Source organism: Trifolium pratense, linkage group LG5 (genome assembly GCF_020283565.1).
Source record: "Trifolium pratense cultivar HEN17-A07 linkage group LG5, ARS_RC_1.1, whole genome shotgun sequence".
NCBI classification, from domain to species: Eukaryota; Viridiplantae; Streptophyta; class Magnoliopsida; order Fabales; family Fabaceae; genus Trifolium; species Trifolium pratense.
Genome location: NC_060063.1, coordinates 36,693,413 through 36,719,077, shown reverse-complemented (window position 1 = coordinate 36,719,077; position 25,665 = coordinate 36,693,413). Strand labels below are relative to the sequence as shown.

Below are 25,665 nucleotides of genomic sequence, written 5' to 3'. Positions count from 1 at the left end.
AAAAATGAGATAAAAAAAAAAAAGTGAAAATTTCACAGGTAACGTGTAGGTTGGATTTGTATTAAGTTATCTGGCCAGTTTTGGCTTCAGAAATAAAAGAAAATTCCTTGCACGAACAAACATATGAGAACCAAATTTTTGGGCTTTGACCGTTTGAATTTGACCACCCTATTTTTTTTTTCTTTTACCTCAATTTAATCTTGTTCGAGGGTCAAGCATCAAGTGGTTTCATTTTCTCCAGATCGCAGTTGCAGTTGATCGAACCGAGATCCTTCCTATCAAGTTCAGCATCAATCACCACTCAACTAATTAACGATTGGTAATTTGACCACCCTATTTGGTAAAAGCATTTTCTTTACAAAGTTAAAAATCATTAATAATACTTAGATTAATTAACTAAGTGTTATAGATTTGATTTTTAACTCTAACTTATAAAAAAAAATTAGTTGACCTCAATGGAATCGCAGCATAAACAAACCATATAAGAAGAAAAATTAGTAATGCATTTATATCTTGAATAAAAAAACATTGATGTCTTGACAAAAAAAAATGATGTATTAATACCTCAAGAACAATTTCAATAATTAAATTGGCTAAATAAAAAGTATTATAGTGTCACAATTTTTTATGAATTTATAGAGTATTTTGAATATTTGTTAATATAAGAAATTAAATTGTTTATATAAGAATACTATAAGATGTTGACCACGTTTAGTGAAGTCTCTCTTTCCACTTTACATAGTTTGGATATGTGTTTTGTTGCTATAGCTGCGCGTTTGAAAGTTTCTCATCGTAAAAATTAACAACTCCTATTTGTAGCTTCAAAGTAAATGTAATATTTTAACGCGGTTTTGAATGCTCTCACCACCAATCCAAACATATGTATAGAGGAACCTGGTTTGAGTATCGTCAGTTTTTCTTGACTACATTGTATTCAGCCACATCTGAGCTGTCCAATACAAGATCGGATAGTTCAAATTTTAAAAACAATTTTATATTTAAAAGAAAAATAAAATCATTCTATTAAAATCATATAGTTTATATTTGCCGACTACGTGCATTTTGACTGCGCGCGCTAGATCTATGTTCATGCATAGAGAGTTTGTTTTTTTCTTTTAAGCAAGCTGGTTATATATAGTCGTGAAATTAGTCTATTTTACCCTGTTTATAGAAAGCGTGAGAGAAACAATAAACATCAGAGAAAGTAAAAAGATCCAAAACTGAGAGGATAAAGAGAAAATAAATATTTGCCATACATAACAAATTAAGCAGAAAAATAATAATATAGGCCTCTTGATTGCTTTTGGTTTGAACAAAAATCAGTCCATTTCACCATATTTAATGCATAGAAAAGAAAGGACTAGTCTATTCTAAAGTAAATATTTAATTAATTAAATCTATAATAGAAGTGACTGCAACAAAATCTAGGGAAGAAAAATGTCCAATCTGAATTAAATATATCTATTAATTATTTATATCCAGTGAAAGATGACCCAAATTTAACATAACCCCTTGAAGTTGAACATTGGTTGAAGTGTTATTGAATTGAATTGATCTATCTCTAGTGTCTTTATGCCACATCATGAGGAAAACCAACAGCACGTCATGTACTTTCACCTGAGAATGACATTTAAAACACAACCTTCAAGCAATGCACTTAATCTTGATTCTTGACTTGAGGGTCAACCTGAAAAGAAATTATTTGGCTTTGAAGCATCGTCCTAATATTATCGGCTTTAGTTTTAGTTCAACCGACAATGTCAATATTATTAAGTTAAAAAACTCAATATTTGTTACTTTGGTTACAGATAAAAAATACTACCGATTGGTCTTAAATAACCTCAAATGTTTGGTATGTATTTACCAAATATTTAAAAAATAAAATTTAGCTTTATAAAAAATTATTTATGGTAACAATTGAACTGTAATAATATGTTAAGAAGATTCACATCGATTGAAAGATGACTTCAATATATGTTTATAAGTAAGAATAATTTTCACATCACAAGTCGGTTTTATAGAATCAAGTTAGACCCAACACTCAATACTAGTATCAAAGTCTCTCTACGATCAAACCACTATGTTTGGTCTAGTGGTGAGGGGTTTGAGTAGTACGTTATAGGTCTTGAGTTCGATCCTCAGCTAATTTGTAAACCAAAAAAAAAGTCTCTCTACGATCCGCTGAGCCGTCTGCTATCAGGTTTTTGTTCAAACTATCCACCGTTTATATAGCCTGAATATATATTTTTAAGTAGTTTTGTAGGATCAAATTAAGGTCCGCTCTCAATTTTAAGATCATCGTCTTTGATAGAATTTGAACTATGTACATGACAAAATTAAGTTCTTACATTATACTTAACACCTATTGATTGGACATTGTCATTGATCATCAAATATATTTATTTACACTACTAATGAAAATTTGAACATGATGCTATAATTAACTTTATAATTAAGCAAAAACTAATTATCATTCCCATATCCAGCAATCAAACCTGACTCAAATTAGGTTGAAATAGTACAATGGCCGCAGAGTTTTCAACTATGCACGGTGAAAATTAGAGAACGGATAAGGACCAGACATAAGCAGCAGTCCCTAAACAACATTTATCATTAAAAAACTGCACTTTTCCAAAGCATGGTAGTGATGTTTTATCTTTAGACCCATGTTTTTTTCCCTCTTGAATTTTACATTTTTGCCTTTTAATAAAAATTTTGGTTGTTACGAACCGAAATATTTTTGCATTGAAAAAAAATTTGATTTTTGTTAACCGAATTTTTCCTGAATTTGAACTAGAAAAAACTTCGGTTTCTGCGAACCGAAATTTTTAACAAGGACAAAATTGAAATATTTAAAAATATAAAAAATACATAGGAGACCCAAAAAGAAAACATGAGGTAAGCTTGTTAAGATATCGTATACTACTAATATGGTATAGAGGTTAGGTATACCCAATAAATCAGTCATCATGAGGCCAAGAACTTAATTAGTACAGGCTATCTACCACATAAAATATTAATGTAAGCTCCAATTTAACTTAACTTATTTACTTATATCTCCTCCATCCAAATAAGTGATTTTATTAAAAATTTCACAAATACTAAAGTAACATTAATATTAAAGGCGAGATAAGTAGAAAAATCGAGTTTGATTCCTAGATAGAATAATTTTTTAGACAGATTTTATTTATCATGTAGCTGAACTCTGAATTCCTAGAGTCCCTTTCTCTAGGAATCAGAGCGTTAAATTAAAAATAAAAGTAACATTGATATGTAGCGGTGTATTTACAATTATCATAAATGTAAAATAGAATATGTCGAATTAAAAGTGTGATAAATAATCTTAATTAAAGAGTAGAAAATTAGAAATAGATAAAAAAAATAAATGAATATTGTTTTGAAAATTGAAAAGGTAAGTTATTTTAGGACAAATTATTTTTATTTTTGCAAAAAGATCATTCATTTTAGAATAGAGTAGTTTTATGATAAAAAGAATCTGAAAATTTGTATCTAATTATTTTTTAAAAAAAAAAGTTATTTGATTTGTCAAAAAGGATAAAAGTGGAAAAGAATAAGTCACATGATTTTTATTTTTTTTAAGGAAGTCACATTAAAAATTTGTATTAACTTTATATATATAGTATGTAAGCATAAAATACTATTTTGAAACCAAAAGTGAAGTATTTTAATTGAGATGAGCCATATCCACCAAGTTGGATTGGTCCGGGGGCAGGGACGGATCCAGACATAAAAAACTGGTGTGGCTAAAATTAAACATCTCTAATATAATTTTGAAGTTGATGTCGCACCACTATTTTTGGCTCATCTACAAAATTATTTGGATAAATTAAGCTCAACTATTCTCAATAATATTTCACATCTAAAGATCCAAATGACAATGAGGGACTCAAATTTGGTGAGTGGTAGCTATGGGGAGGGTGGGCGATGTTAAGAAATACGATGATAATTTTTCACATCTAAAGCTCCAAATGACAATGATTTATTTATGAGTAATATTGGTAGGCGTGTTAAGAGACGATTTGTAACGTTAATTAGTTAATGCCCCCAATATGAAACCCATAAATGGTTAAGGGACTAATTGTCCAATTTAACCTTTTTTTTTATGAGTCATATCAAAGATAAAATTAATATTGAAAAGATAACTTTGTAGTAGTTTATTTTTAAAGTATTAAGCACACAAAATACAAGATAAAATTTCCTTATTAATATATTTAACTAGTATCCGAAGACAATATTTAACACAATATATATCTATATATATGTTTATAAAAAAAATATCAAAAAATCTGGTGTGGCTTTAGCCACACCATGCCCCTTAGTGCATCCGTCCCTTTGATTCCTAGATAGAATAATTTTTTAGACAGATTTTATTTATCATGTAGCTGAACTCTGAATTCCTAGAGTCCCTTTCTCTAGGAATCAGAGCGTTAAATTAAAAATAAAAGTAACATTGATATGTAGCGGTGTATTTACAATTATCATAAATGTAAAATAGAATATGTCGAATTAAAAGTGTGATAAATAATCTTAATTAAAGAGTAGAAAATTAGAAATAGATAAAAAAAATAAATGAATATTGTTTTGAAAATTGAAAAGGTAAGTTATTTTAGGACAAATTATTTTTATTTTTGCAAAAAGATCATTCATTTTAGAATAGAGTAGTTTTATGATAAAAAGAATCTGAAAATTTGTATCTAATTATTTTTTAAAAAAAAAAGTTATTTGATTTGTCAAAAAGGATAAAAGTGGAAAAGAATAAGTCACATGATTTTTATTTTTTTTAAGGAAGTCACATTAAAAATTTGTATTAACTTTATATATATAGTATGTAAGCATAAAATACTATTTTGAAACCAAAAGTGAAGTATTTTAATTGAGATGAGCCATATCCACCAAGTTGGATTGGTCCGGGGGGGAGGGAGGTTCTTCTATCAATTTATCCAATATCCATTGTTCTCATTTAAGGGGTATTGGGCCAAAACTTGAGACTTAAAAATATGTAGGAAAAAAAAACGGTGTCCGGGGTTCGAATCCCGACATCTGTATATAAAATGCAATGCCCCTTATCAATTGAGTTAAGCTTATGAGAACATTCAAAATATAATTTAAATCTAACTAATCTTATCATACCAACGGTAATATATTACTTGCCAAATATCTTTTAATAAAACATTTATACAAATTAAATGAATAAAATGTATGTACATATTTTGAAATTTCAAGGAGCACACAAACATAGAAGGGACGCGAAAAGAAATTCTCACTAAAAAGTTACTGATGAAGCATGGGATAGCTCTCATTCGCAAAACCTCATGCATCCACACGAGAATAAAACAATGTGCTTAACTTTACTCACACTCCATGACCATTCATAAACATAGACTACATAGTAAAGGGTTATGGAAAGAGGTAGAGAAAATCATGGAATACAAGGAAATTAATCACTAGGTACTAAGAATTAGGCCACATTTTCAATGTTTTATCAGCTGAACTTCACTAGGGACCTCAGTCACTAACAATAAGCTATGTCTGATCAACTAAATCCATATAAATAATAGTAAATAGAAGCAAGCAACAAATTGTATAAGAAAGTATAGATTGAACAATGAGGTTAACAAGAAAATTTTATCATTGATTTAATTGAGTCTGTATTGTACTCAACAGTACTAATCAAACAGAACATAACACTAATAATAATACAAGCACACAGAAAATCATTCAGCTTTTCTTAGGGTATACATCAATAGTAGCAAATACCCCCAAACAAAAGCCTGTTTAATTTTCAGCTATCTTGGTATTCTCGTCCTCATGTAAGTGTAACACAGGCTGCTCTTCCTTGGCGATTTCTTCAGTCTTGGTTTCTTGTGACTGAGCTTGCTTTACATCTCCTGAGACATCCTGAAGCTGCAATACATTTTGATGTTACTGCATTTATTAATTAAAGTATCGTTGAGATTTGAGAAGTGCTTTTAAAGATTATCCCAATTTTCGATACTTACCCCCAAGTTTCTTAAGCTAGTTGTAACATCCTCTTGTTGCTGCTGAAGAGTGGTCCTCAGATCTTGAAATTCCTAGTTTCGATTTTATCAACAAAAAATTACACAGATTTAATTTGAAAGAGGGCACTTGAGAAAGATTAAAAAAGCACACTTACTACTCTAAGTTGTTCCACTTCGACATTAAGTGTTTTCTTAAGGTCTGTCAGTTCCTGCATAAACAAAATCAAATGCATCAAGATTTAAGAGTTGCAAACATAAAATAAGGATAAAGGTAAGTATTATTAGAATCAGTCATAAAAGAAGAGGTCAGGTATAATTATAACCAAAAAACAAACAAGACCCCAGAAGGGGATAAAAAAATCTATTAATCCTTAAGAGCTATGTCAAACATTATGGTCAAACATTATTTGTGCTGCCAGTTTATGACTAAGCATCCACTAAATTCTAGGAGCCATTACATTTTTTTAAAATCATTGATTGAACACACTTGATTTTACCCTTCCGGTTTGGAAAAACCGTCACGCCCAAGTGATGAGATCTCAGCAATTCTAATCAAATGCAGTGTTGTTCAATACGAAAATAACAAATCAATAGCAATGAAGTTGAAAAGCTTACAAATTACAGCCTAGAAACTTTCTTCTTTATAGAATGATTTGGCATAAGAAATACCTTATGGAGTCAATTCTCCAAGAAAAGAAGCATAAAAGATGTGACTTGGATATCTAAATGAACCAAATTATACAACTTGAGATGCCAATTTCCAAGTATAGTGTTCTAGATTACTACACAAGTCTATCCACACAAAGTAAGAAAAGGTACTCTCATGATATTTGACCACAAAATTAGATATTTGATAGCACGAATATCAGTTTGTATATCATGTCTGTTATTGTTATGTGCCTCCTAAGGCTTTATTTGGAAGAGTTTCTAATAAACTCTCTTACGCTTATGCCATTGCATTTTACTCTACCACCTATCAAAACATACAACTATCTGTTAGAATCGATTAGAAATCAAATGTTATGATTTCCTAGTTATCGTACCAATTATGTTTAATCAGCATTAATTGTAATTGATTCTATTTCTATTATAAATAGAAACAAGGTGTGCTCTATCTAGACACACAACCATTCACACAAATTTACAATTTCTACACCCCTAGGTTCCCCATATTGCAGGGGTTTGACCTCGGCTTTCCCCGAAGGAACTGCCCCCTGCCGTCCTAACTCAAAGCCCACGATCTAACACATGCAACTAAAACAAGTGTTCAACTATAATAACATTTCCTCCTTAGAAAAAACCCAAGATACTAATATCAAAATTAGTTACAGAAAACATAACAATAATAATCTTCTTGTTCAACAAAACACAAGCAAAATCCGGTATTTAACAGATTGAGATTAACAGCAATCACTTACATCCCTATAGACCTTAACTTGTGTATCTAACTTCGATCTCCAACCTTGCAAATCCTAGTAATAATAGATCCAAAAAAACAAACAAAAGGAAAATAAAATTAGCTAAAAATGAAAACTTAACTATCACATGAGTATAAACATGATAAAAACATTACCTGTTTCAAACTCTGAATTCGACCGAGTAGCTCTGATCTTGATTCATTAAGTTCCTAAAACAACAATAATTACATATAAATGAAACATCATTAAAAACATAAACATGGTATTAGAAGTTCCATAAATGTTTTGCAACAGCAAGTAAGAGTAAAGTAAGTACCTCAATTTTTGAGGAAATTGGAGTAATGTTCTCCTTCTGAAACACAAAAAATTGAAGTGATAATTAATAATTAATAATGAAAATGAAGAAAAATAGAATAAAATTGGAAAAAAGAAAAAGGAGCAGAAGATATGCATACAGTGGAGAGAGGAAGAGAAGGAGCGGTGGAATCAGGTGAAGACATTAGGGATCGAATTAGGGTTGAAGAATTAGGGATTTGTAGTTTTAGGGTTTGGTGAAAATCAATTTGAAATTTTTGTTGGTCGGTGATGAAAAATGAGGAAAAGAAAACAGCAACGTTAAAATAAACGAGAGAGTGAGAAAGAGACAAAAGAGGAGCTTGAATTTGAAAAGTCACGATGAGAAACGAGATATTAGGATTAGGCGGGATATCGCTCTCACTCTCACTCACTTCTCTTTTCCAGTAGTGTAGTAACCATTTTTCCTATTTTCTTTACACCTTTTTCTTATTTCCAAAAGTTCAATTTTTTAATATTTTTTACATTGAGTTGAGGATCGAACCTATGACTTCTAACATTCTATCCAACTTCCTCACAACTAGATAGTGCCTTAAAGTTCAATTATTTTGTCCGTACCAGTTTAAGGTGGAATTTCAAGCTACTAAGCTAGTAGTTACTTAACAAAAAAAATAATAAGTATTTTCACTATGTTATAGTTAATCTTGATCGGCAAAAATGGCTACTATTAGTTCTCGTTTACTCTGAATGAAATAGTCCACTAAAGACATTGGAGAGAATTAAACATGGTCCACCATTAAACATGAGACCTTGAAAGGAGCCTACTTTTTTTTTTCTTCTTACAACTACCATTAATCTACTACTATCGACTATTAATTATTAATATCAGTTAATATAATTACGCATAAAAATAGAAAACCAATATATATTAATCTATTGAAAGTAATTACTATCACTACCGGCGTTTTGTGATAAGACCAATGTCTCTGGTGAAACTTTTTTTACAGACTTGCAAGGAATGCTGAGTGGACAACAAAATCACATAATAAATGTTTGTTATTGATAAGTAAAACTGGTTTTTTGCCATTATGTATGGTACTATAGTGCAGAATTTTTTACATGTTTATATGTCAATTAAAAGCAAAAAGTTGTGAGATGACATGTAACATCGTGTAGATTGTAGGCTAGGGGACAAAATTGTCCTCCTTGTTTTTTAGCCCATTTTTCCATCGGTATAATGCATCAAGTTTATGGGTATAGTAACATTTTATACTAGTTGACAATAGCTATAGCTAAGAATCCTCAACCACGTCAACACCCTCAGCCCTCAGGTGGAGGTCTGAAAGAGAATGCCCAACTTGCATGGAATCCAATACAATATAAGAATATTACTGTCCCTGGTAAATTCAAAAATACCCCTGCTTTAAAAACTGCCATGTGTCCATATTGAGGGTAATTGTTGTCCAAAAAACTTCTAACTGAACTAAATTGTGTTGAACCAAGCCATATTGACATAACCAAGCCGCAAGTACACAATTGTGAGACAAATTCACTTTTTAGATAAGCCATGGTTGGAAACTAATTGAGCCGGTTCCAATTGAAACGAAAGTACACCTGTCAAATAGAGGTGGGAACAGGTCAGGCCGGCCTACATGGCCTTAAGGCTTAGCCTACATAGGTTCAGGCCAGGCCAGCCTATTTCTTTAAATAGAGCAGGCCAATGCTTTTTTATAAGCCTATTTAGCTAAAAAGGCCAGGCCGTAGGCCATTAAAAAAGCCTTTGAGGCCTACTAGGCCGGCCTATTTAAGTTAACATGAATAATATTTTTATTACGATTATTATTTATATATTAAAATTTATACTTTGATTAAATTATAAATCTATTAACTTTTTAAGTAATTTAAGTTTATTAATCTACATTAGTTTTTAACATATATAAATGTATTATTATAAACTAGAATTGAAATATGATGACATATATAGTCAAATTCTCTAAAATATCAAATGGAACATTATTTTATTAGTTCATAAGTATATTTCAAAATAAATATAATTATTTATTTAAATATGTTCATATGAAATAGGCTTTTAAACAGGCTAACATGTCACATCAGACTTTCAAAAGGCCAGGCTCAGACCTAGAATTTAAGCCTATGATAGGCCACAGGTCAGGCTCAGACCTTCGATTTTTTGACAGGCCAGGCTCAGGCTTGGCAAAGCCTAGCTCGGCCTAGCCTATTCCCACCTCTACTGTCAAATCAACCTCTTTTGCAACAAAACATATTTTGTCTAAAATAAACTGACATTTTTCCCTCTCTCTCTATACACATTACGCTCAACAACTCTGTCTTGGTTGTCTCCCCAGAAACTTATCGCAGCAAGCAAGCTTTTGAGGTAAGCTTTTCATCTTCTTTCATTTCATCTCCTTTCATTTCATTCATCCGATTCTTAAGATGTTTTCATCTTCTTCTGCAAACTTTAAAATCTAATATCACAAGTCTGAGTTTAGCTTTTGAGTAAAGTTTTCCATTCATGGTGTTGAGCTGTGTTTAACAGTTGTCATAGATCTTTATCTAAGATCACTTTTAAAATCTAAGATCACTTTTGTGTTTTATGTTTTCATCACTTTATTTTCATGTTTAAAGTTCAAAGTTTTGATATTTTCATGTTTTCATATTTGGTTATTAATGCTTCAAAAACTTAATACTCTGTTTTAAAACTTCAAAGTTTAGATCTTTTTATGTTTTCATATTTGGGTTTTAATGCTTCAAAAGATTTTTTGAAATGTCGGTTTAACGCTTGAAATGTTGGTTCTTTTGATTTTGCTTTAACGGTTGGTCATTTGTGTTAGAAATTTTTTAAGTTATGTTCTATTGAGGTTTTATTTTCATGTTTTCAGTTTTAATGCTTCAAAGTTTAGATCTTTTGATGTGTTCATATTTGAGTTTTAATGCTTCAAAAGCTTTGTTTGTAACTCACTTTTAATGCTTGAAATGTTGAAGAAGTTGTCTTAGAGATTTTGAAGTCATGTTAGTTTTAAAACTGCCAATAAAGTGTTGTCCTTTTTATGTATATTTGGATATTTCAGGAAAATGGCAAGGGCTTTTGAGTTTATCAAAGACATCACTGACCGTAAGGATCTATGGAAAGTAGCTGTGAAAGTGAAAGACAAATGGAGTGCTACCAAAGATGGGAAGGAGTACTTTGAAATGGTTGTGGTAGATTCAAAGGTAAAAATAAATAAAAAATGAAAACTTTTAGTTTTGAGGTTGATGTTCAGAAATAATGTTACAATTCATCATTTGTCAAGAAAAAAAAACAAACATTACATACAGAGATGAATATTATTTAATTTCAGGGAGATGATATATTTGTCTTAGTTCCAAACGAGTTGAAACAGAAATTTGAAAATGAGATTCCTATCATTGTCAAAAACACTTACACTATGCAGAACTTTCAAGTTTCAAAGAATGATGACCAATTCAAGCCATCACATCATAAATTCAAGTTGAGGTTCAATGGTGGTACATTAGTTAATGATGTTAATGTTCATGAAATTGCTGACCCTGTTACAAAGTTCAAATCTTTTGTGGATATTATTAATGGAAATTTTCGTGAAGATTACTTATATGGTAAATACTGTCATTTTCTATGCTTAAAGTGAATTATGTTTGGTTTGTTGTTTGATGTATCATGCTAAAAGTTTACATTCTTTGTCATTGTCTATTTGTAGATATCATTGGAATGGTAGATGAACAAGGTTTTCAACAACCTAATCATGGAAACAGGAAAGTTCAATCAAACTTTTTTCTTTGAGACTTAGGGTATATTATGCAATTGATAACTGTCTTAAATTTTATTTGATCTATTAGAACATTTTGTAGTTCAAATCACTTATGATTTATATTGGATACATATGTAGCAACAATTTGATTAATTGCACTCTGTGGGAAAACTATGCGATGAAATTCTTCAATGTACAGAACAAAGCAAATGATGGTCCAATTATTGTATTCATGAAATATGCCAAAGTTAAAGCTGCATGTTTGATAAATTATATACATATAACTGTGTATCCAATTTTATGCATATATATAGAACATATATTAATAACATATTTATTCTGTAGGCAAATATGCCTTGAACATTTCAAACACCTGGAGTACTACGAAGCTTTTCATCAATGATGATGTCCCAGAGATTATTGAATTCAAAAAATGGTAGATAATAAAAAGTTTCTATGTGTCTTATAACAATCACATTACATAGTTCTGCTAACTGTATCCAAAATTCATATCTCAATTTAGCTGCTGGTATTGAAAATGGAACGATTAATGCTGTTGCTGAGACTCCATCTCAAATGATGACTCAATCAAGTGGAGCAACACAATTTGTTCCATATACATCAGAGCAGAAATTCTATTACAATGCGGAAGTCATGCCTCTTAGCAAAATTGTCCAACTACCTCAGGTTTAATGTTATGTTTCACATTATTTCCCTGCTGGTGTACATTGTTCTTCTTATGTTAACAAATTCACTTTTTGTTTTTTCAAGGATGCTAAATGCGTCACAGTCGTTACCACATTCAAGATTAAACCCACTAGAAGTGGTTGGTACTATCTTACTTGTTTCAAATGCCCAAAACAATGTTTTGGAGTAGCTCCTCCTTATAAATGTGGAGATGATCATGAAACTGAGACTGAGATCATAAGGTTAATATTGGTGTATATGATTTTATACATTCATAGTAAACTTATTTTCGTTCTTCAATGGAATGGTTATATATTCATTATTTATTCATTACAGGTACAAAGTGGATGTTGAGGTTGCTGCTGGTGATGTAAAGGCAACTTTTGTCTTTTGGGACCGTGAATGTGCTCAAATATTCACTACAAGAAAATAAGCACTTTGCGACAGTTATTATTGCAGTTTGCGACGGTTGAAACCGTTGCAATATTACATCTGCGACAGTTCTGAAACCGTTGATGATTTGTGTGTCGCAAGACAACTTTGCGACAGTTCTAAAAACCGTCGTTACAACCGTCGCAATTGATGCTGCAACAGTGTCAAACCATCCTTATGTTTTTCCCACATATGTAATAGCAAAGGTTGCAACAATTACAAAATCGTCGCAAAGTTGTTTTTTAAAAAAATATTAATTCAAAATATTTTTAATTCATTTTGATGCCTTATTAAGTATTAGTTACAACATCCGCACAAGAGTAAGAAAATTAAAATCCACAAATATATAAATATGAATAACTTAATCTCATTCATATAATTCATTCAATAGTGACAACATCCATACATAAAAATTTTAATTAAAGTACTTTGAAACTCCAAAAGAGAAGTAATGTAGTTCAAACATTCAAAATAAGTTCACAAAAATCTAAATATTCCCTAGTTCGTGATGTTGCTTCATGGTCCTTAATTAGTGCTAGCTAGACTTAGAACGCCTACTATCTCTTGACTCTTCTAATTCAGTTACCTGAAAAAACATAAGTATATATTAGGATACTTAAAAAAACAAATAATGACAGCTTAACAAATCAAATAAACTTCAAGATAATCAAAGAGTTGAATGACTACAATAAAATGGAGCACCGTCAAATTGTTTGTGAGCTATACAATAACATATCCAAAAAGGCCACAAAAATTTAAATCAATTCAAAATATCCTCAAATTTAAATCAGTTCAAAATACTAGAAGAAAAGGTAATTTCCCTCTTATGTTCAAACACTCCAGCTTCCCTATCCTTCCATTTCACCGATTCAATCATCAACTTCAGCTTCCCAAAATTACCCCAATCGCCAAGTGAAAACAACGAGAAGAAAAGGTTCTCAAATACACACACATGTTAGCAAACAATGTCTCAAACACAATCACAAATACAAAAACAAAGATATCAGCAAAGGTTTTGAGCTACTTTCAAATGCATGAACTAACACAATCAAACCAAACAAAGTAAAGTGAGATTTTTGAAGTTAGAAATAAAGAAAGTAAGAGTATGAACTTACTTGACGTTGTCGACGAAGGTGCGAGCAACCTCCTTGCGTAGCGGTAATTTCTTGATCTGCATGAGAAAATGAAGAAAAGGGAAAACAAAGTTGAGTAAAAATTCAAAGAAAAAACTACAAGTCAATCAAGCCAAATATTCACATTTGAACAAAAGAAAACAAAGATGAAAACTGGAAACATGACAAGGGTGGGTGGGGAAGCAAAAACCACAAACACCTTGTATTAGTTAGGCCTTTACTTTGCAATTCCATTCAGATAAATTCATAGCAGAAGCTACATTATGATAAATTCATGTTATTACTTACCAGAAGCTAATATATTGTAATCTAAAATGAGATAAAAATTAAATTAATTAATTTGTGAATTACCTTTTTGATCCTGCAGTGTAGAAAGGTATCTGGACGAGATCCTAGTTTCATAAATTTCATGGCTGTAATGATAGAATGAGGTTACTATTGCAACAACCATAATAGAATGCAAATGATAACAACAAGACCAGTGGATTATGAATCTAAAGAAGGAGATTTTACCTTGAGAACGATGATCTTTAAGAATATAAGAAATTATGATGAATTGTATAATCAAGCATAATAATCTACATACTCAAACGCTGGAAATCTGAAGCTGCAAACTACATGAATGTGACAAAAAACCTTCTAACATGTAAAATCAACACACTAAATTAAACAAAATAAGTTCAATCATTATAATTCAATATATATATCTAAACAAAACTACAACCAGTATAAAAAAACTCAATGGCATGAAAACTAATTTTGCCATAGGCATTGGAATAAGATTAATGATAAACTTTACCTTCAATAGGTATAGAGCCTAGCAATGGTGGCAGGTACAGATGAAAGAGTACCAGAAAACCACCCATTGTTGTATGTGCAGCACCAACGCAACCTAAGGTCACACCGTTGTAAGGTAGGTTCGGCAGCAGCATAGACATCTAGTGTAAACACACCATGGTTTATAAGGTTCACTAATATGCATTCAGGTAAGCTAGCAACATATTCCACTACATGCAATCCAAGGGAAGCCATTGCCGCATCAGCTACCTATAATTGGCGAATCCGAAGCTCTTCCTCAATAGCATCATCAAGAACTATTCCAACCTGCTTTATACAATAATAATAGGTCAGTACATTATTCTAATTGGAAAGAATAACCTTCAAATAGTTGAGTCTTACCCTATTTTGATGAACAGGTTGTAAGGCTAATGAACCTTCTGCAAACCTATTTTGGTGAACACTGGATTTTCAACATATATAATGCATTAGGCATTGGGTAGTATAGCATTGTTGTGTAGCCTGCATTAAGTACCTAAAAATTGAAATGGAAACCTCGGTAGTTTTCTATTAAACCACTAGATCAAATTGATAAATAATCTCCAGAATCAGATACAACCAAAACCAGTGTGGTGCAGAATATTAAATGAGTATATACACACAAGTTGCTCTCTTTTCACTTTCCATAGTACTAAAAAACAATATGCACTGTGGCAATTCAACAAGCCAGAAGGTTTGTAAAATTGTAATTCCCTCTCAATCAGTACCCAACCTTTTGGAAAACTAAATTATTTTTTTTTTTATATATATTTTCTACATATATAAACACATGGTATTCATCAAAACAAAACAAAGATCATCTTTTACCAAAGAAATGTCAATAAATAAATAAATATACATGCTCACATGAGATGGAAGAACTGGTTCAAAGTTTCACCTCTACCCTGTCAAAATATGTATGCGTTGAATCAATGAATCGATTCCACAAAAATGGCTGCTTGAATTGGTTAAAATTCACATGCCCTTTAGCTTGTATATGTCCTGTCAAAGTCAATAGCAAAAACATTAAAAGAAAAAACATGTTATAGTCTTCTCTACTAATTCATATCATATCCTTCTTCATCCCACCCACACCTTCCCTGTCAGTGTCACAGTAACACCCTAACCAATAAATATCTATATACAAATATAAAATATATTTAATCCCAAATCACCAATAATCAATTCACACAAAATTTCTGAACCCCAAAGTCAATAACAATAGTAATGAAAATAATATAAGTCAACTAAACAAATAGGAAACAAAAGAAACAACTTCATTCCAGCAAACACCTTTCTCCGTCAAATTTGATAAACACAAAATAGAAACTATTTAGAATTGACCACTCTTACCCACCATCACCATGGAGAGATTGGTGAAAGCAGAGTTCAAGGAAGTGGAGATTCACTTTCAGAAAGAACTAAAAAAAGATAATTCTAAATCTAAGCGTTAAAATAAAAAAAAAATAAAAAAAAAGAAGATGGAGAATCTATATCTTGGAAGTTTGAGTTATTCATACCTTTACCAACAATAAATGCGACAAGAAGCAGAGACTATAGACTGAGCAGTCGATCTTCGGTAGAACGGAGGAGCGCCGGAGTGTGAGGTGGAGGTTCGGTAGAGAGGCAATGAGGCATTCAGGGTCGGCGGTCTAGGGTTCTCGCTTCTCTCGACGGGAACGATAAAGGGATTGGAAAGGTCGAGTGAAGAGATTGGAGAATGATTAACGATAATGAAGGTGGCGCAGGAATGGGTGTTTTGATTTTTAGGATTTGGCGATTTGGGAACATTGAACGTGATTCTGTTTTGTTTGTGTGGGTGAGTGTTTGTATGTTTTTTTTTGTTGGTGAGTGTTTTTTTTTTTTAAAATGACTATTGGGGCCAAAAGAAATTCAATAGGCGCTAAAGGGAAACATTTGACACTTTTGAAAGCAAAATATTGCAACGGTTGACAAACTGTCGCATAGACTGTCACAAAAATTCTAAAATTAACACATTGCGACGGTTAAAACCCAAATGTCGCAATGCAAGTGTCGCAAAGTGACTTTTTTCTTGTAGTGATTGGGAATTAGTGCAGCTGACCTTCGTGCTGAAATGCTTGCGGTGACAATTCATTTTATTTTAAATTTCCTTACAATACTAATTTGAATTATTTCTACAACCACTTTATATTGATGCCTTTTTTGTTAATGAATAGCTTGGAATAAATGATCCTTTGAGTTATCCAGTAATAATGGATGACATTGCTGGCAAAACTTTGGCTGTTAAACTTAAGTGGCGAGCTAAATGGAAAACTGGGTCTGTCATTGGTATCCATGAAAGTCCTGAATTTGCCCTGGACATTCAATCTCAATTTCCACCTGTTAATGTTAGTCTTTTACTTAAGTATTGGAATTGTTTCCTGTTTGTTTCGACTAAAATCCATTCTCAAAACAAAATAAAATTACTTATTCCAGCATTACCATTATGCAGGTTCCTCAAGGAAAGTTGCAACTACCTGCAAAAGATGCCAATTATGAGGTGACCATAATGTTACATTGATTTTCATATGCTTTAATAAATATTCAAACTCGAATGACTACATCTTATTATGTTGCTATTATCAATTTTAGGACAATACTTCTGCTGAATCTTCTCAGAAAAGTGACAACATTATTTTTTCAACGGTAAATTTCATACAATTCTGATTTAATCAAGGCGATTGTTTAACATTATATGATGATGTATAATGATTTAGTTGTCAATGTTATAGGTCTCTTTGTCTGCCTCTTATGAAGTGGATCCTGACATAATTGATATGAGTACACCACCAAAGCGCTCAGGAAAACAACTTCAATCTCCCTCTGAAATCGATGTTGGCTCTGTCATAGCATCGAAAGCTTCCTCTACAAAGATGCTCAAGAAACATAAAAAAGAATAGCTGCTTCAAGAAGTTTAATGTTTCACTATATGAAAAATGTTACATGTTGTTTAGTTAGCCATTTTGCTGGGACAAACTTTTACCTCCTGTTGCTAAGTTATTAAATATTTTGTGTTGTGGTCATATAATTACATTATTTCAAGGATATTTTCTATGACGTATATTTTGGATGTATTGTAATGTGTTGCATCTAAGTACAACAATGTGACTGAACTATTTTGATATTGTATTTTAAATGGTTGCAACTTTATTTGTTTATCTCATTATTGAAAGTTTATATTATTATTATAAATACATGTTGTATAATTATTGCTTGGTCAAATAGTTTGGTATCACATTCATTATCTACCTCATGACAGGTTCATATTTTAGAGTTCCTCCATTTAATATCATGTAACAACCTACAACTAATCAATAATGGCAATTACTAACACATAACTCTATCTATAAATAGTCTTCCACTTCCATAACTACTACATTGTTTTACAATACTCTCCCATCTAAAACATGGCTGTATATGCCTATGAAGATATCAATACTGTTCTTGGTACCAGGTTCCAAAAATCCATCTTAACTACAATACATGTCAAGGATGTTGTAAGTGCTACATTTTTCAAGTTTTTACACTATTTTTTTTAGCTAATCATTATATCTGACTTTTATCACTAATTTCATCTTCAATATTGCAGCCATTTGGTGAGATCGATCCTGTGTTTGCTTACATGTATTCTGATGAGTTAGACGCTCAGTGGAAAGTGTATGCAGGCAATCACTTGCATTTACTTACTTGGAATCAATGTCTTCAACAACCTCTAATATCAAAAGGATGGACAGAACTTCGTGAATTACTTCAGTTAAAGTACCAGTTTCATAAAATGGATTTGGTTTATTATGGTGATAACATTTTCCAGCTGCTTCTTCCTTTGACAGAACCATGTCCAACTAATGAGTTTCCTTCATTTCACTCTCTATCTACCAAACTCCCAGAACCATTTACATTTGAGATTGTATTAGCAAGTGACTCAAATGGATCAATAGAAGAATTAGTTGAGTATTTTCATTTGATTAAACAAACTTTTTTTTCCTTTCCTTATTATGGATTAATACTTACACATTTCCCTTTATTTAAAACCATATTATGCAGATATTAAACAAGTGGTTTGGTGCCTATATCACATCTTTTCATTCTTATTTGGTGCTTGAAGGTCCAGTTGCTGAACCTCATTTGGCTGAAATTATTCAAACACCAGGTCCAAATGGAGTCAAAAAATTAGAGTATCAAGCATGACACAAATTCTGCTCTGAAAATTATTGCTCAGCTGGGGATGTACTGAAGTTCAGTTTCTTTGATATTGCAAAGAGTAATAGAGTTGATGTTGACATTGATAGAATTGTTAATTAATCCAACAATCAACTAATGTTATTTCTGCTTTTGTAATGCTAATGACCATTACAGCTGTATTGGATTTGATCTTAGCTATTATGTCATCTTTTCTTACTTTATGTTCGTACTATTGAAGTAATGGTGTTGTTAACAACCACTTTGGTATATGACTTTTCTTTTCACTTATGTTCTTCCCAACATCTGATACTAATAAAATAATATCCATATAGTACAATTGCATCAAATAATTATTGGTTATTAACCACAATGTCTTTACTTCGATTGAAGTCAAACACCTATATGCTACGACAATTATCACAGCTGGACTGTATAGTGTAAATATGAGTGTTACACCTATAATTATTTGAGCACAATGTCTTTGACCTTTTGTTCCACATTTCATGCTGATTTTGCATAAATAAATAGGTGGGCATTTAATGAACTGACATTGTTAGTGTAACATACAAGTAAACAAACAAAAAATGCATAGTTCAACTTTTGCCAGCTGCAAAGTAGTTACCTACATTTCCATAGACAGGTGCCAACTTCATAAATTTGAATTCCACTTAAATTTGAAACTTCCCACTATAATGGAAATTAATTGCAATTCAAAATTTGAAGTTTTCAAAATTCAAACTGATATAACATTTCATTATATGTTCCTATATCATGCTGTTAGTTTACAAAGACTAAAACACATTTTGAGTTCCATATCAAACACAAACCAAAACGAAGATACTCATATAATAACATACATTTTAAATATATAGGCTTTATAAACAATAACATTAGAATCATTCAAAATTATGTAAACTAATTTTCAGATGTGATTAAAAAGGTAAGCAACACTTATTTTCTGATTATTGCAATTCAGTTGTGACATTTTACACTCATGTTTTTTGTAACACATTTTTCCTGCGTTTTGAAATAGGCTAAGCTGTACCAAGTTAAAATGAATAAAAACAAGAAATCAACTCAAGAAAATTCATCAGCTGCAAGACAAAGGAGAAGAGGAGTTATAGCAAACAAGAAACAATGCAGTCAGATAGCAAATCCTTCCACCAGTTCATCTATTTCTGGTATGGATTCTACATTGAAAGATGTTGCTGATTTTTCAGACATTAGCACAACAAATTTGAACCAAGTCAATCAGGCCACTCACAATTACCTTCATAACCATGGTAATACATCTGATCCATGTCATTTGAATATTCCAAATTCAGCTCCTAATAGGCAATTTGTATTTCAATCAACTAGAAAGAACATAAACAAAAACTTTAATGATATAGTTAGACTAATTGCTGCTAATGAATCAACTCCTCAAGTAGGTAGCAAACGACAACCATATTATTGGAACGTTGTTGATGATAATATAAATCCTGATGTCATTTCTACTCCTCCAACAAACACAGAAAACTTTCACTCCACAAAATCTTCTAACATTACAAATACTCCACTCCACACACAGGTCTTAAATTCCAAATCCTCAGCTCCTACTGCAAATGTTCCTTTTGCTGACATTACAAAGAGATCACAAAATAAGGCCAACCATTGCTCTACAAATATCATGAAGCCACATCATAATACAACCCAACCAGCCTATACAAACTTTGGGAATGACATACCTCATAGACAATTTGTTTTTAAATCTACTGGAATTAATCTCATGAAAAACTTTAATGACACGGTAAACAAAAAGGGTTCAGATAGTTTACATTCTCAAGTAGGTTGCAAAAGAAAGTCACAAGAACATAAATTTGTTGATGAATGGGAAAAAATCATCAATTAAGGTGAAGATAAATCAAGCTGGAGAATATGAATGGGAAAAAATTGTAACCAAAGCAATGGCTAGAAAGAAGAAAACTCAAGTGCTGGTAAGAAACCTATATATACGACTGAATTTTATTTCAACTTATACTACTTTTTGATATAATATCAATTTGATAACACTGTTTTGATTTCTTTCAATTGAAGCACCTACCAAGATATATAGCTAGATTTGCCTTGCCCAAGGAAGTAACTACAACCATGCTTCAAATTAAAAAAAATGAAATCACTTTGAAAAATTGTTCTTGCAATATTATCACATCAGACAGACATGAATTTGAAAAGTACATATCTAAGGAATTGTGTGGATTTCAAAAGAAGAACAATCTCAAGATTGGTCAAAAATTGATTTTCAAACTTGACCAACCCCCATCAAGGTTGATGATTCACATTGCCAATCTCAATGGTCAATGATGAATTTTGAATGTCCCCTTATTGACTTAACTTAACTGTGGTTTTATTAAGAGTATATGTTGAACATCAAATTGTACTACTATGTTGCTAATTTTGATTTACAAGGATTTGTACTACTAAGTTTTTTAATTGTAATTTGGTCAAGAACAATAATGTATCGTATGAATTTGGTCAAAAAATTATATATGTTTCAATTTTCATATTGGATGTCATTGTACTTTAAAAGTAAGCATTAAATTATATATATATATATATATATATATATATATATATATATATATATATATATATATATATATATATATATATATATATATAATCAGATAGAGCATGTGTTTGTACCTTAACTGATAGTGATGTTATTTCACATCTATTATATTTGCTTATGAAAAGTGAATAATATAACTTCACATGCTATGATAGTTGCCTCTGAAAAGTTATACTTGCCCAAATCAATTTTTTTTTGCTCAACATGGAAGATTTACCTATTACTCATTGAACATTATTAGAAAAATAAAATAATGGTGATGTAATATTTCGTGTTGTCCTATCATTGTCATAAGTGTGTGAATATTAAATGTAATGTCTACTCAATAAGTGAATCTTATAGCTTTTCAGATTTTGGTACAATGTTCCTTTTTCAATTATATAAACCATTCAATATTAGATTACAAAACATCAAACTTTTAATTCAACCTAAACACCATTTGGAAATTTCAATCTTCAAACAATGCCTTCAATTCAAAATGTCTTTGATGGTGAAATTATAGGAGCTTTTTTGACTATACATGTTCCAAATGAGGTTAGGACATCATTAATTTATATAGATTTTTTTCAATATCATAATTTATACTTTGATATTTATGTAACTTAAGATTTTTGACAATTATTTTCATCAGCCATATGGAGAAATCAACCCAGATTTCTTTACAAGACTTACCAACTACCGATTTGAAAAAAGTTGGAAGTTAATAGATGAGCAAGGAAGAGCTCATAAACTTATTTTCAACGGAGACTATTGTCATCCATTATTCATAAAAGGTTGGAAAAAATTAAGAAATTATTACTCTTTGGAAGACCTTGTTGAAATTTTAATTTCTTACTATGGTAGAAATCATTTTAAAATAAACAAATGTTCTACAAATATTTCAACTTCACAATTCCCTGCTTTTCATAGTCGAAGTACAAGTGTTGGTGAAACAATTTTTTTTTATCACTATATTACAAACAAATCTTACTTGGTAAGCACAACCTTTTTTTCAATTACGTCATTTTTTCACATTTTATTGATATTAACTCTAACTAAATTATTAACATGACCAAAATAGATTTTTGATCCTGAAATTTGTGACTACATCAACAAAAATGGCTTTCAATATCTTGTCCTTTGTGGGAAGAAGGGAAAAAAACTTGATGCAAACATAATGACTGAATATTCACCTCCAACATACTCTTATCTTGAAGAAGAATGAAAATTATTTTGTACCCTAAACAATTTCAAAGTTGGAGACTACATCCGCTTCAAATTTGCATGTGTTAACGAAAGTCACATGGTTCATATCTTTAAGATTGCTCTATAAAAATATTGTATCGTAGAATAATTAACTCATTACTTTATATGTAATTTATGTTAAGTCAATTTATCATTTTTATGTTCATGTCTGGAATTGTGATCAATACTTTGAACAATAACGTATTATGGTTTTCAAATTTCTTTTGGTTGTCATCAATTTAAGCTTTTTTGTATTTTGTAGTATTATGTTTTTTTGGGCTTTTATTGACTGTGGTAATATGTACTATTCCTTAAAATATGTTAATTAGTCATTTAACAAGATGTTTATTTTACTTTTTTAATCATTTTACATGATATTAAAAGACATACTTATATCTTTTATAGGATGAATTAACTAATAAATTAATTTATTTTTTTGTTTATTTATACTTCATTATTTTTTAAACAACAACTCATTTTAAGAACAATGAAACGTTATTCTCTCCGATGGTTAAAAAAAAATGTCGCACGCAATTTATAATGAAATACTAATTTAGATCTAAGCCTTCGATAATGATGGAAATAATTTTACAAACTCAATAACATTTGAAAAATAAATATTCATGCATTTAAATGTCATTTCTTTACGTATACAAACTATTATCGTAAAAAATAAATAATAAATAGTCCATCGATAAAGAAAATATATAGTATTATACTATATTATTCAAATATTTTGAATTACATGTTTTTTACTTTATCAGTTAAAATAATATAATTTTGTATTCTTTAATTTGATTTATTTTTTCCATTTTTTTTCAGTGTCTCACTACAGCATTTTTAGCTTTAGGCAACGAATTTATAGGCAACGCCTGAAAAACCGTTGAAATAAGGGGTCACCGACAACGCTTTTGTTCTTGTTGCCAAATTTTTATACTTTGTTCACTTCTCTTGTAAAAGCGTTGGCTATTTATTTGGGGCAACGGTTTTACGCGTGTTGACTACATAAAACTGTTGACTTTTCATATCCTATAGGCAACCCTTGTGAATGGTAGATTAAACCCATTGCAGCAACGGTTTTTTAACCAATTTAGCCCACCATCTTAAAACTGTTGCTTAAAAATTTATAAAATTGTTGACCAAAGTCATACATTTCAATTTTGTCAAATTCATTGGGCGCTAAATTCTCCCACTCTTTTTTTCTAAGATTCCCTCTTTTTTTTATTAAATTTTAAAATAAAAAATTTAGACACATTAATAGGCAAAAAGAAAACACCAAACTCAAACAAAAAACACAGTTCTCTCTCTTCACCCAAAAACATAAGGCAAACACAAACAATGGAGACTCAACCAAGCTTCTTCATCCATCGCGTGAACTAAGCTTCTTCCATCAATTCCTTCCTCTTCTTCCATCGTTCCCGTTCCATTGTTCCCATTCCATCGATTTCTTCCTCTTCCTCCATCGCGTGAACTATTCTCACAAAAAACCCTAATCCCTTTTCATCGATTTACTCGGGTTTGTAATCAAAACAAAGATTGAAGCTCTCAACTGGTTGTGATTGAAGCTCTCAGTTGGTTGTGATTGAAGGTCAGGTTTGTAATATTTCATTTATCTCAAGTGAATAAAACCTTTTTCTTTGTTAGGGTTCCCTTGGTAGAAGAAAACATGAGAAACTTCATTATTATGCTCTGTACCTAGGGTTTTCTAAAGCATTTCATCTCATTTTTGTGGCTCTTAAATATTTCACACACATGCCTTCACATCTTTGTTTATGCGTTTTTTTTTTTTTTTTTTTTGCTTTAAGAATATTCTGGTCATTGAATTTGAAACAATGGAGACAATATGTTTACTTTAACATAGCAAGGTTCTTAAGTAATTAATATGAAGCACATACACATCTCGGATTAGGCGTGTCCCGGTGTCGGACACGCGTCGATGTCGAACACCGACACTTATAATTACATTGAACTGTGTTATTTTCTCAAATTATTATCGATGTCGATGTGTCCGTGTCGTGTTCAGTATCAGTTTATGTGTATGTGCTTCATATTGGTAATGTAATTTAAGTGTAAAATTGAAGTGTGACTAATAGAATTTTATTATACTTGACAATTTTTAGATTTGCATATGGTTATGTTGCCGTTAACAAAATGAGCCATCATACATGTTTGGACCTTGTAGTCCTCATCTAGATATAGTAGGACAATTGATTTAATTTTGATGAGATACCATTAGCATTGTTTGAGCTTCAAGCTCTAGCTTTTATGTGTTTATTTCTATAGAGGGACTAATAAAAGTAACAAATATTTGGAGCAAAGTAGTATGGAAATAAAGCTACTGAACATATATATCAATGGGTTCACACACACACACACTAATCAAAGAGATTGTTAATTAGCTTTGTTAAAATAATAGAAACAGGGGAGGGGGATTATAACACGTAAGTACTTTGTGATATGTTATCTCACCCAAATACACTTTGCTAATTAATTTCCACTACATAGTATTTTTGCTACTTTTATATGTTTCCTATTTTTATTTTCAGGGTAGCAGTACTCACAGGACAGTGTTTCTCAAGCAGTTTTCATCTAGACGGCTTCTAACTGGTAACGTAATATAAGTTTTTTTTTATCATTTGATGTAACATGAGTTATCTTTACATTAGATTTAAAAGAATTCTTTATGTTCTAACAATTTCTACTAGACAAGAAATCTTCCTGTACATCCTTCATTGTTTGATTTATAATATTGTTATGAATAATCTATTGTGTGCCTTCAGGGCTTGTCTTGCATAATCTATTTGTGTAGCTTCAGGACTGGTGTGTCTGTGATTTTTAAGCATTAATTGTGGTAGTGCTGGTGTGTCTATGATTTTATGCTGTTTTGGTTGTTAGTTAGTGCATTATGTGTAGATGTTTCTCTAATTTTTTTGTGTTTAAATACTTTCAGAACAAATGAAAAAGGAAGCAAACAACAAGACAAATATGAAATCTCATGTCAAGAATCAAAGGGGTGCTTCCAGTTTGGAGCTTCCACAGTTT

The 25,665-nt window shown here is 31.0% G+C and overlaps 2 protein-coding genes and 1 long non-coding RNA gene across 3 annotated transcripts; 2 read left to right on the top strand and 1 right to left on the bottom strand.

The window, feature by feature from the left end:
• Positions 1-5,632: 5,632 nt before the first annotated feature.
• LOC123884757 lies at positions 5,633-8,170 on the bottom strand. The gene is made up of 7 exons (XM_045933951.1): positions 7,894-8,170; positions 7,755-7,790; positions 7,594-7,647; positions 7,439-7,492; positions 6,176-6,229; positions 6,021-6,092; positions 5,633-5,925 (listed from the first exon to the last, which is right to left on the bottom strand). The coding sequence occupies exons 1-7, from the start codon at positions 7,936-7,938 to the stop codon at positions 5,797-5,799; spliced, it is 444 nt and encodes a 147-aa protein (XP_045789907.1). The 5' UTR covers positions 7,939-8,170; the 3' UTR covers positions 5,633-5,796.
• Positions 8,171-10,825: 2,655 nt separating this feature from the next.
• On the top strand, positions 10,826-12,637 carry LOC123886558. Its single transcript, XM_045935865.1, has 8 exons — positions 10,826-10,963; positions 11,092-11,365; positions 11,467-11,525; positions 11,618-11,777; positions 11,863-11,953; positions 12,003-12,204; positions 12,289-12,446; positions 12,541-12,637. The coding sequence occupies exons 1-8, from the start codon at positions 10,826-10,828 to the stop codon at positions 12,635-12,637; spliced, it is 1,179 nt and encodes a 392-aa protein (XP_045791821.1).
• Positions 12,638-24,068: 11,431 nt separating this feature from the next.
• Positions 24,069-25,662, top strand: LOC123885211. The gene is made up of 3 exons (XR_006801103.1): positions 24,069-24,211; positions 25,170-25,230; positions 25,574-25,662. It is a non-coding gene; the product is annotated as an uncharacterized LOC123885211 (long non-coding RNA).
• The last annotated feature ends 3 nt before the right edge of the window (positions 25,663-25,665 follow it).